At 45.5% G+C, this 13,677-nt stretch overlaps 1 protein-coding gene across 12 annotated transcripts in view; it reads left to right on the plus strand.

Annotated features, from left to right (window-relative positions):
* GRIP1 (glutamate receptor interacting protein 1) overlaps positions 1 to 13,677 on the plus strand; it is a 799,607-nt gene that overhangs the window by 760,075 nt on the left and 25,855 nt on the right. For all 12 annotated transcript variants that reach the window (XM_068276727.1, XM_068276725.1, XM_068276726.1 and 9 more), the window contains 3 exons: positions 2,362 to 2,506; positions 6,965 to 7,104; positions 8,628 to 8,813. In XM_068276727.1, the coding sequence (XP_068132828.1) occupies positions 2,362 to 2,506; positions 6,965 to 7,104; positions 8,628 to 8,813 (471 nt within the window). The remainder of the gene's footprint in view (positions 1 to 2,361; positions 2,507 to 6,964; positions 7,105 to 8,627; positions 8,814 to 13,677) is intronic.

Genomic DNA, 13,677 nt, shown 5'->3' on the forward strand with positions numbered 1-13,677 from the left:
TGGATATCTGCCATGCAGGCCGTTTTTGCCCAGTCTCTTTCTTATGGTGGAGTCGTGAACACTGACCTTAAGTGAGGCAAGTGAGGCCTGCAGTTCTTTAGATGTTGTCCTGGGGTCTTTTGTGGCCTCTCGGATGAGTTTTCTCTGCGCTCTTGGGGTAATATTGGTCGGCTGGCCACTCCTGGGAAGGTTCGTCACTGTTCCATGTTTTTGCCATTTGTGGATAATGGCTCTCACTGTGGTTCGCTGGAGTCCCAAAGCTTTAGAAATGGCTTTATAACCTTTACCAGACGGATAGATCTCAATTACAGTACTTTTGTTCTCATTTGTTCCTGAATTTCTTTGGATCTTGGCATGATGTCTAGCTTTTGAGGTGCTTTTGGTCTACTTCTCTGTGTCAGATAGCTCCTATTTAAGTAATTTCTTGATTGCAACAGGTGTGGCAGTAATCAAGCCTGGGGGTGACTACAGAAATTGAACTCAGGTGTGATAAACCTCAGTTAAGTTATTTTTTAACAAGGGGGGGGCAATCACTTTTTCACACAGGGCCATATAGATTTGGAGTTTTTTTTCTCACTAAATAATAAAAACCATCATTTAAAACTGCATTTTGTGTTCAATTATGTTATCTTTGACTAATAGTTAACGGTATTTGATGAGCAGAAACATTTAAGTGTGACAAACATGCAAAGGATTAGAAATCAGGAAGGGGGCAAATAGTTTTTCACACCACTGTAGATCAGAGAGCAGCACTTCTGCAGACAGGAATGTCTTCATGATGAGAGTAGGATGACCAGACTAGGGCAAGCAGATGGACTGCTATAACTTACACCTTTCATTTTAATTGGCTAATCACTGACCAATTTTTACTACCTCCATGTATTATGAGAGCTTACCTACACAGTCTGCTCATAGTATTCAAAATCTGGTGACCTGAATGGAGGTGGTACAATCGGCCTATCAAAATTGAAGGTGTGTAGCAGGGTTTAGAGAGCCATGGTGGCCATAGAAGCACTCAGAATTAGGGTGCATACTCGTGCACAATGCTTGTCATTGGGATTGGGACTTGATCCGTCGAGCAACAGTTTGGCATCTCATTGCCCATCTCCACTCAGAGTTCACATCAAACTGGGTTAGGTTCCATCCCCATCAGCCAGGAACATAAAGCTCAGGGTGCAAATGCAGCAGGAATGAAAAATGAAACGGGAAAGTGGTGCTGCACATTATCTGAGCGTTGCGTATGTTACAGTGACGCATACAGTCAATGAAAAGGATGCATTAACACACGTTTTGCAGTAACACGCAGTATGCAGTGCATTACCATGCCGCACGCTGTTATAATGCAATCCACCAGCTGCACTGTAAACGTTGCGTAGGTGATGCATTGAGTGCAGCAACCCAAGTTACAAAGCAGCTGTTATGTTGTAATGCACCACTGGGAATATAGCCTTTAACTTTAGGTAGGAGGGTCAAAGTTATGCACCAGATCAGAGAAGGGAGGTTAGGGCAAGGAACCAGGCAGATAAAGATTGGCAACAGAAAGACAGTGATTAAGGTAGAAGAGTTTTTACTATATCTGGTAGCACAATCTGATAAGGTAGGCTATTTTGAATAAGGTTTGGCAGCAGCAGATCGCTTGGACATGGTGCATGAGCTGCCAGTTAGGCACCCCAGCTATAGAGGATCACTGCAATAAAAACTGGTAGGGAGACTGCTACTGTGCCTATCATTTTTGTATATGAACTGGGCTCTGTTGAGCTCTGGTCCCTGCTACAAATGAAACTGCAGCCTCCCCATGACCACTGCATGACCTGGATGGGTTCCAGAAGGGACCTTTTCTAGTGTTTCCATACTGTATTATGACTAACCATTGTTTATTCAGATATTTTATGACATCCTTTAGTAAATGGTAGGACTTGGTAAATATCATTAAGCTATGCTAATTATTAGTATAGTTTTGAATTTCATTTTGCTTTCAGAATGCCTTTTTTTCTTAATACCTAAAATGATAGTAGTTTTCCACATATCCATTAAAACCTATTTTATTTTATCCATTTGTTATAAAACTGTTATTGAATCTGTAATTCCAAAGATTACTGCACATTTCTGTATTACTCTTAGGCAGTATTTTCCAGAATGGCGGATCATATTGGACAATTCAGCAATGTAATAATTAAGTAGTTGCCAGATCCTCTGTTGTGGAAAATATGCTGCGCCCCAGTAGTCCTAAATGTCTGGCAGCCATGCACTGGCAGGGCACACAGTCTAATAAAGATGCAATGCAGTTAATCTCCTAAGTGTCTGTATTTAATTAGAGATGATCTCTGCAGTGATACTGAGGCAGCATTTTCACACTTGTAGATGAACAGGAGAGCACCGGAGCCATCATTTATACCGTGGAGCTAAAGAGATACGGGGGACCACTAGGAATTACAATTTCTGGCACGGAGGAGCCTTTTGATCCTATTATCATCTCTAGCCTTACTAAAGGGGGATTGGCGGAAAGGTAAGGCAACGCGCAGCTCACACTGAAACGCGTACTGTCCTTTTCTAGTTCTTTTCTTTTTACATTATTTTCATTGTCAAAACTTAAACTATTTTTAACTAGTGATGTACCGAACATGAAATTTTCGGTTAGCGAACTTCCGCAAAAGTTTGCGAACAGGCAAAACTGGCGAACCGCCATAGACTTCAATGGAAAGGGGAATTTTAAAACCTATAGGAACTGTTTCTGGCCACGAAAGAGATGGAAAAGTTGTTTCAAGGAGCCTAACACCTGGACCGTGGCATGCCAGATGGGGATCCATGGCAAAAGTCCCACCACAAAATTACGTAGTTGACACAGAGTTGTGTTTTAATATCTAAAGGGCAGAAATCACAGTACATACCTACATTTGTGGCATTAAGTGCTATGAAACATCATGCATGCGTACACGATGATAAGGTAGTGTGTTATGCTCGGTTCACACTGACAGACAAAATGCCAAAATGCCACGTTTAATGCACCGCAAACAACGGCAAAGAGCTCTAGTGATAACGTCAGGTGAGCAAATCATTGTTTTTACTAGGTGGTGAAGGATTATTGTGTTATAGTCGGTGCACTACTAGGACCAGCAGACCTGTCTACAACAGCTAATGTGTGCACTGGACACACAGGATTGCAATATAACAATAGCAAGAAAAACAGCCCTCAGATGGGTGAACTACTGTAGCACCAACCACTGACTGCACGTCTGCAACAGCTAAAGTGCACTGTGTGGACACACTGAACATCAATATCACAAGATCAAAACAGAGCTTTTAGAAGGGCTCTGGGGTTATGTAGATGATGAATTGGTATTGTAGCAGCAAGAAACTCCACTGGGGACACAGAACACAGGCCTAACTAACACTTTCCCTATCTGCAGCACACGCTCCCTGATCTGCCTAGCACAGAAGCCAAACACAGATTGCAAAATAGCTGCTGGGCTGGCTTTCTGATGGGGGGGGGGGGGGGGGGCAGTCCGGTTGGGAGGGATAGTTGATTGGCTGCCATATGTCTGATGACTCTGGGGTGAGAGGGTCAAAGTTTGGCTCCATTATAATGTATAGGGGGCGGGTCGAACGTGCCATGTGTTCGCCTGAGGGGGTGAACGCGAACACCCGTTGTTCTCCACAAACTATTTGCAAGCAGAACAGTTTGGGCCATCTCTATTTTTAACATAGAAAACCCTTCAGTGAGAGTCACGAGGTACTTAAGTATATCCTTGCTGTGACTATAAGGAAGAATCCCTTTATAATAAACTTCAAGGGGCCTGGTCAAGTAGTTTACGTTATAAGTTTACTATATCAGGATTGGTCATGCATTGTATATTCATGCAGACACATGGCCAGGACTTATAGTTTACTATATCAGAATTTACTATAGCCAGAGGTTTACAACAACAACTGTATTGTAAGCGGGAATCAAAAGGATAAAAAAAAGTGCTTGAAAATGATTGCAATAACTGATATTACTGGTACTTTGCAGGAGTTTTATTTAATGTATTTTAGAATTCATCTTTAAATTACTAATATGCATACTTGATGTACTTCTGAAGTAAACAAAATAATCTTTATGCACTGGAACTCCTATTAATCTACAGAAGAATACTCGCCTTGCTTTGGATGTGACAGAGTTTGCCAAGTAGGTGCCCCGTGTTCTTCCCATTGGAATGACATAAGCCCAGCATGAAACAGGCTTCTAATATTCCACTTTTTGCTCTGGCCTGTATGAACTATGAATATCAGGAAGTCATTATCATATGCTCACCTGCTGGCAGTAATAACGTCATTTGAAAGATCTCCTATTATGAGAAAAGGCTTCCCACTGCAATTGTACACTGCTATATAAACTAGCAAGTTGCATTTCCCCTCTGAACAGTAATCAGCCTGTTATTGCATATCTAAAGGTAACAGCATGATACAAGTACTGTATTAGTTATTCCCCATTCATATCATTTCCATGGACAGTATGTATTCTGTTATTTTATATTATGCCTTGTAAAATGACCTTCATTACTGTTCTAGGTGTTGGTGGCAGTGCACAGGGTTTGTACATGACCCCAGCATACTATAACAGCCACCGCCTGCTGTGATCTCTATTCCTGGAGAAAGGCATAAACTGGAGTGTGATATGAGGTCATAGACACAACACAATCTAAGAAAATACTATGTAATCAGTTGCACTTTTTTATGGCAACTTAAACTTTGCAATAGTTCTTAGCATTCCACACACACTATTGCTCATAAAAACTAAACATTTGAAGTCCAGAAAAAAACAGCTATTCTTACCTTAGCAGACTCTACCCTACCTCCCACCACCCCCAGACCCAGCTGCCCCCAAAATCAATACCCGATAATCCCACCCAATCGGTTAATTATCATGTGCACATGGATCTATACTATACGAAGGCTGCGCAGCCTAACATCAAAAAGTCCAACCTGACATATGCAGGATAGCAGAAGGATCCAAGGAAAATAGCACTAGAGCTCCAGTATTGAATTGTGGAAATATCAAGTATTGCTGAGCCTCGACTCCTCAGCCAGAGTAGATATCACATAGTCTCCACCAGTATCAATTGTAATACAATAGATTAATGTAGTAGATGGATGTATTTGGAATAGGAATTGTGAAGGATTCACTCAAACACCGCCTATAGGTGTACTCAGCAAATTCCTGATAGTAGTCCATTCAACTTATGAAGTGGCAAATTGGCCCGCAGCATAAATGCTCAGAAAAATCTCTTCAATGTACAACTTGGCAACATCAGCTCCATTGTATCAGAGTTCATATATCAGCAGCTGATGGGCAAAGCATATCTACATGCATAGTAGTGTTCGCTGTGTGGAGCAAGCAAGCCAAACTCAGAGTGTGTCAGCCAGCAGTATGGCTCAGTTCAGACAAGCACAATTGCAGATGCTGTGTGGAGAGCTTGAGTTGCCAGATAGTATCACATTGCCCACCGGGCTCTTACTGTGTCATGGTGGTTGGTCGAGGCTCAAAGAGGAGGGATGGATGCTGGGCTCAAAGAGGACTGGAGGGCGGCATAGACGCCGTCATGGATGAGGACGGCGTCCTCGATTGATTTCGCCGATGCTGCCGGCTTATTCAGGAGGCGTAACGCGGCGGCTATGTGCCAACTGTCGCCCAATCCGGCCGCAGCGCACGGTCCCACGCTATTGGTTGGGTGAGCCAACCAATAGCGTGCCAGGCGTGTCTGCCAAGCCCTGCCCCACACACGCAGGCCCGAGGGAAGGGGCGGGAGAGGCCAATCTATATGCAAGGCAGCCAGGTCGGGAGACGGGGACACAAAGCAGGCGCGTCGCTCAACTCCGACAATAATAATTGTGTAGTAGTAATGCAAAGGCATATATATATACACAGGGACAAAGTCCACAGATGTAAAAAGTTTAGACAAAATCATATAGAGAAAGGCAGCAGCACCTCAATGAACAAATCATCCACAAGATAATATTCCCCATGGAATAGGAAATGGCACAGCATATGATGCCAAACCTATGGAGCCAATCCATAATGGAAATATTTTTCTGGTATATTTAACCATCAATCACAGTTTAATAGTTATGGCCAAATGGAGTGTGTGAGATGCCCCAGTGGGACACAAGTTAACCCCCGGTCTCAGACCGAGGGGAACACAGCATTAGCAACAATGGCAACCAGATACACAAACATAGAGAGGACCCATGCTAAAGTGGCAGAAAAGGAACACAACTTGTATTTTCATTTAGACCTAGATGCTTTGTTGCATCCAAGTCAAATATCCATCTAGCTTCCTTCTCTAAGAGTAGACTATCCATATTGCCACCTCTTGGTGAACTATGGATCCTATCCAGGCCTACAAAACGTAGGGAATTGCATTTCCCACCATGAGCTGTTTTAAAGTGTTTGGCTAACGGGGTGAAGCTGGTTATGCTAGATCTGTTTATATTAGTAATATGTTGTGAAATTCTTGAACGAAATTCGTATTTGCTCTTATCAACATAAAAAGCCCCACAGGGGCATAATAGTAAATAGACCACAAGAATTGTGCTACAATTTACGTAATGTGAAAATGCCCACTTGAATGTAGCGGCATACGGAGCAGCTGCCACAGGTGTAGGTACCAGTAATTTACAATGTTGGTGGCTTGGGGATCCACAATGTGACTATTGACCAGAAGGTCACGCAAGGAAGGTGCCCTGCGGAATGGAAACCAGGGGACCTCTGGAACTATGGTGCTCAGTTTGGCATCGTTAGTGAGAATATGCCAATGCTTTTCTATGATCCTGTGTATTTGTCGATGTTGTGCTGAAAATTTAGTACAGAATCTAGAGGTTTGCACATCCCTCCCCGCTGGATACCTCCTCAATGAAACAATGTTTTTGATGTGGTTTAGTCCAATAAATTTATGGTAAGATTATTTTGTTTCTCCTCTGATTTTAGGACGGGTGCAATCCACATAGGAGATCGGATCCTAGCCATAAATAGTAACAGTCTAAAAGGCAAACCTTTGAGTGAAGCCATTCATTTATTGCAGATGGCCGGGGAGACTGTCACTTTAAAAATCAAGAAGCAGACTGATGGTAAGCTGGTTTACTGCAGGATGTGCATTAAGTGCCTTTTCTATGGTGTACCCTCCAATAGGAAAAATAACTCTTCTTACAGTAATCAATCGTATTCTTTCTTTCCTTCTCCTGTTGGTGTGTTCCTGGAACTCAGATAATGCAGTTCATACTTCTGTGCATGAAGCATGCTAATTAGCTCTCCTATGCCCATTCCATCATGTTCTGAGGGCTTCAGAGAATGCCCTGCTAATGGCAGCAGAGAACAGTTCAGGGATATACTGCCAATGAAAGTGAAGGAACATTCCGTCTTGCCTTTAGCAACGAATAACTTTCTTTCTTGTAATCTTATAAGCTGTATCAGCAGTATAAAAGGGAAAAGCAGATTTTGTTTGTCTAGACCATTAGATATTTTCACGCATGAGCACCAGAACCTGAAGTGAGGGGTATATGGAGGCTGCCATATCCATTTCCTTTTAAACAATGTTTAAGCAATGCTGTTGCCTGGCTATCCTGCTGATCTTTCATGCATCAGTAGTGTCTGAATCACACACCTGAAACAAGCATGGAGCTAATCTTGTCAGATTTTTGTCAAACACCTGATCTGCTGCATGCTTGTTCAGGGTCTAGGGCTAAATGTGTTAGAGGCAGAGGATCAGCAGGACAGCCAAATGGTATTCACTCGCGTTCCCATGCCTGTCGGCCGGTGACGGCCAAACCGGAAGTGTTCGCCGGCGGGTCCAGAGGCATCGGACCGGAGCTGCGAGGGCACCGATCGGCTGCAGGGGGCTGAGGAAAGCCCCAGGTGAGTTAGTCTCATTTTTTTTCACAGGCTTAAGGTTCACTTTAAGTTACATTAGTTATGTTAATTAGAATAGATAGGTAATATAAGTTTTTACCCACCCTGTTTTAAAAGAACAGGCAAATGTTTGTGATTCATGGGGCTGCCATCTTTGTCATGGGGGCAGACATCTTTTTGGTTGAAAGGAGGTGACAGGGAGTATGAGACACAGTTCCAACTGTCCTGTGTCCTGATAACCCCTCCCAGCTGCACACGCTAGGCTTCAAATGTCAAATTAAAAATGTAAAAAAAAAAATATTTGCACCAAAACAGCAGAACGAGAGCAACAACATCAGAAATCCCATCATGATTTGCACAGCATCAGGGGAAAAAAGCCCGGGCAGTTTTCTTCTGTGCAGCTAAAAATGAGGCTTGGATAAGAGAAACAAAGTTCTGATGCTGTTAAACTGTTAAAGAAACACCAGGCCTTTTCAGTGCTGCTGAGTCGATTTTTAGAGGTTCACTTTAAGAAGGCAACATATTTAAACAAGTGCAGAAATAAGAAGTTATATTCAGCATTTTTTATTTCAAAGCACTGGGTAAGAGGGCAAGAGAGTTGCTAAGCAGGCTGCATTAATATGTGTTGCTATATCTAGAGACTGTGGTGGGGTGAATAAAGTCCCCCCAGTGTTCCTTTCTAGCTCAGAAAGTTGCATGTTTGTTTCTTTTCATTAAGTATTAATTCATATTATTTTTCTTCTAGCGACAAGTCCAAAGACATTTGTGTCATCTGGCAGAATAAGTGAGCTGTGTGACACGGAGGATGACACTCCTGGCACCCAGAAGTCCAGCAACCTCTCTGACATTTACTCTAACACAGTGCCAAGTGTGGACAGCGCAGTGGAGTCCTGGGACGGCTCTGCTGTGGACACTGCTTATGGAAGTCAAGGTAACTCATGAATAACTACAAGTACTAAATTTAACATAAGTGAAAGCAATCTGCACTGCTGACATGTCACCTCAGATGGTGGAAGCTTTGACGATATATCATACTAGTAAAAAGGCCCATCCATTAAGAAGTCGGGCCCTGGGCCACAGCCAAAACCCCCTGTAATAAATATTTGTTGGTTCCTATGGGCAACAACACTACACCTTTGTTCGGCACCATATCACAGAAAGTGGGATAGCTTGACACTCCTCACAGCAACAGCACAGGAGATAGAAAAGCTTAGACGTCGTCACAGGTTAAGGTGTTTATTCAGTGAACAGATATACAGATGTAATCAGCAGCTTATCTTTGTTACCTCAGCAAAGCAATCAGTCTGTAGAATATTATGCTTTCCATGCAGACTTGGGCCATCCCTGGTGAATGGTCCAGGCTTTATCTTATGTTACATCTATGCTAGATGCACTTAGGCCTATATACAGCATACAAGTTACAGAAAGTTAGTAGAGTTGAAGGGAAAGTTGGAAGTCAGAAGTGGCTCTCTGGAGCCTGACGGCTGTTTTATACTAGCCTCTAAAGAGTTAAATGTAGCATCATCCAGCAGGGATGGATCCATACCCCATCACCTGCTTTTGGCTGATGAGAACACATGATAGCATGACAAGTACAGTCTTTAATGCGCATGCACTGGAAAATTCCATTTTCCCAATGACCTGTACCCTTGTTCTGAGAAAAACATTGTTTCATGTACTTGGCTATTGTTTACCTTTAGGGAATATGAAAACACTTGATGTTTATCCCTCACAAGGCCTAGAAGTCTGTCTACAGCCTTGGGGAGTCAGAAGCACAATGTTCTCCAGTGCTTCTGGAAATAACTACTTGCCGACTGCTCCACGCCAATTGGCGTGAGCAGTGGGGCAGCCCCAGGACCGTTCCACGCCAATTTGCGTGAGCGGTCTTCTAAGGGGCCAGCAGGAGATCGCGCGCAGGCTACTCACTCATCTCCTGCTCGGGGGGCGGAGCTCCGCCCTGCTTCAGTCTCCGAGTGTGTATTTAATGTGTATTTTAAAAAAAAAAAGACCAGACCCCACCAACAGGAAGCTCTGTTAGTGGGGGGAAAAGGGGGGGGGGGGGGAATCACTTGTGTGCTGTGTTGTGCAGCCCTGCAGCTTGGCCTTAAAGCTGCAGTGGCCCTATTAACAAAAAATGGCCTGGTCACTAGGGGGGTCCTCAAGAGGTTAAAGGGAGACTCTGCTGAGCAACTCCCTTTACTAGGCCTCCGAATTCAAGCATATCATACTTAAATTCTAACACCCCCCATGCACAGGGGAAATTGCCTGTATTTTGTCAATATGCTTAACCACTTCCCGACCGCCCACTACACAGGGGCGGCGGGGAAGTGGAGCCCTGCAGGACGGCCTCACCCACAGAGGCGGCGGTCCATTTAAGGGCATGGGCGGAGCGATCGCGTCATCCGTGACGCGATCCTCCGCCGGCGCCTGTCACCGCTCGCTCGCCGCAACATCCCGCCGGCTATACGGAAGCGCCGGCGGGATGTTAACCCCGCGATCGCCGCATACAAAGTGTATAATACACTTTGTAATGTTTACAAAGTGTATTATACAGGCTGCCTCCTGCCCTGGTGGTCCCAGTGTCCGAGGGACCACCAGGGCAGGCTGCAGCCACCCTAGTCTGCACCCAAGCACACTGATTTCTCCCCCCCCTGCCCCAGATCGCCCACAGCACCCATCAGACCCCCCCCTGCCCACCCCCCAGACCCCTGTTTGCACCCAATCACCCCCCTAATCACCCATCAATCACTCCCTGTCACTATCTGTCAACGCTATTTTTTTTTTTATCCCCCCCCCTGCTCCCTGCCCCCTCCTGATCACCCCCCACCCCTCAGATTCTCCCCAGACCCCCCCCCCCAGACCCCCCCCCCCCTGTTTACTGTATGCATCTATCCCCCTGATCACCTGTCAATCACCTGTCAATCACCCGTCAATCACCCATCAATCACCCCCTGTCACTGCCACCCATCAATCAGCCCCTAACCTGCCCCTTGCGGGCAATCTGATCACCCCCCCACACCAATAGATCGCCCACAGATCCGACATCAGATCACCTCCCAAATCCATTGTTTACATCTATTCTCTCCTCTAAACACCCACTAATTACCCATCAATCACCCATCAATCACCCCCTATCACCACTTGTCACTTTTACCTATCAGATCAGACCCTAATCTGCCCCTTGCGGGCACCCAATCACCCGCCCACACGCTCAGATTGCCCTCTGACCCCCCCTTATCAATTCACCAGTGCATTAATTACATCTGTTCTTCCCTGTAATAACCCACTGATCACCTGTCAATCACCTGCCAATCACCTATCACCCATCAATCACCCCCTGTCACTGCCACCCATCAATCAGCCCCTAACCTGCCCCTTGCGGGCAATCTGATCACCCACCCACACCATTAGATCGCCCGCAAACCCGCCGTCAGATTACCTCCAAATGTATCGTTTACATCTGTTATCTTCTCTAAACACCCACTAATTACCCATCAATCACCCCCTATCACCACCTGTCACTGTTACCTATCAGATCAGACCCTAATCTGCCCCTTGCGGGCACCCAATCACCCGCCCACACGCTCAGATTGCCCTCTGACCCCCCCTTATCAATTCACCAGTGCATTAATTACATCTGTTCTTCCCTGTAATAACCCACTGATCACCTGCCAATCACCTATCACCCATCAATCACCCCCTGTCACTGCCACCCATCAATCAGCCCCTAACCTGCCCCTTGCGGGCAATCTGATCACCCACCCACACCATTAGATCGCCCGCAAACCCGCCGTCAGATTACCTCCCAAATGTATCGTTTACATCTGTTATCTTCTCTAAACACCCACTAATTACCCATCAATCACCCCCTATCACCACCTGTCACTGTTACCTATCAGATCAGACCCTAATCTGCCCCTTGCGGGCACCCAATCACCCGCCCACACGCTCAGATTGCCCTCAGACCCCCCCCCCCCCCTTATCAATTCGCCAGTGCATTAATTACATCTGTCCTTCCCTGTAATAACCCACTGATCACCTGTCAATCACCTGCCAATCACCTATCACCCATCAATCACCCCCTGTCACTGCCACCCAACAATCAGCCCCTAACCTGCCCCTTGCGGGCAATCTGATCACCCACCCACACCAATAGATCGCCCGCAGATCCGACATCAGATCACCACCCAAGCGCAGTGTTTCCATCTATTCTCTCCTCTAAACACCCACTAATTACCCATCAATCACCCATCAATCACTCCCTATCACCACCTGTCACTGTTACCTATCAGATCAGACCCTAATCTGCCCCTTGCGGGCACCCAATCGACCGCCTACACGCTCAGATTGCCCTCAGACCCCCCCTTATCAATTCGCCAGTGCAATATTTACATCTGTTCTCCCCTGTAATAACCCACTGATTACCTGTCAATCACCTATCAATCACCCATCAATCACCCCCTGTCACTGCCACCCATCAATCACCCCCTGTCACTGCCACCCATCAATCACCCGCTGTCACTGCCACCCATCAATCAGCCCCTAACCTGCCCCTTGCGGGCAAACTGATCACCCACCCACACCAATAGATCGCCCGCAGATCCGACATCAGATCACCACCCAAGCGCAGTGTTTCCATCTATTCTCTACCCTAAACACCCACTAATTACCCATCAATCACCCCCTGTCACTGCTACCTATCAGATTAGACCCCTATCTGCCCCTAGGGCACTCAATCACCCGCCCACACCCTCAGAATGCCCTCAGACCCCAGCCCTGATCACCTCGCCAGTGCATTGCTTGCATCCATTCCCCCCTCTAATCACACCTTGAGACACCCATCAATCACCTCCTGTCACCCCCTAGCACACCTACCCATCAGATCAGGCCCCAATTTGCCCCGTGTGGGCTCCTGATCACTCGGCCAAACCCTCAGACCCCCTTCCGATCACCTCCCCAGTGCATGGATTGCATCTATTTTCCCCTCTAACCACCCCCTGAGACACCCATCAATCACCTCCTGTCACCCCCCTAGCACTCCTATCCATCAGATCAGGCCCAATACAACCTGTCATCTAAAAGGCCACCCTGCTTATGACCGGTTCCACAAAATTCGCCCCCTCATAGACCACCTGTCATCAAAATTTGCAGATGCTTATACCCCTGAACAGTCATTTTGAGACATTTGGTTTCCAGACTACTCACGGTTTTGGGCCTGTAAAATGCCAGGGCGGTATAGGAACCCCACAAGTGACCCCATTTTAGAAAAAAAAGACACCCCAAGGTATTATGTTAGGTGTATGACGAGTTCATAGAAGATTTAATTTTTTGTCAAAAGTTAGCGGAAATTAATTTTTATTGGTTTTTTTTCACTAACTTGTGACAAAAAATAAAATCTTCTATGAACTCGCCATACACCTAACGGAATACCTTGGGGTGTCTTCTTTCTAAAATGGGGTCACTTGTGGGGTTCCTATACTGCCCTGGCATTTTAGGGGCCCTAAACCGCGAGGAGTAGTCTAGAAAACAAATGCTTCAAAATGACCTGTGAATAGGACGTTGGGCCCCTTAGCGCACCTAGGCTGCAAAAAAGTGTCACACATGTGGTACCGCCGTACTCAGGAAAAGTAGTATAATGTGTTTTGGGGTGTATTTTTACACATACCCATGCTGGGTGGGAGAAATTTCTATGTAAATGGACAATTGTGTGTAAAAAAATCAAACAATTGTCATTTACAGAGATATTTCTCCCACTTAGCATGGGTATGTGTAAAAATACACCCCAAAACGCATTA

Source organism: Hyperolius riggenbachi, chromosome 3 (genome assembly GCF_040937935.1).
Source record: "Hyperolius riggenbachi isolate aHypRig1 chromosome 3, aHypRig1.pri, whole genome shotgun sequence".
Classification (NCBI taxonomy): Eukaryota; Metazoa; Chordata; class Amphibia; order Anura; family Hyperoliidae; genus Hyperolius; species Hyperolius riggenbachi.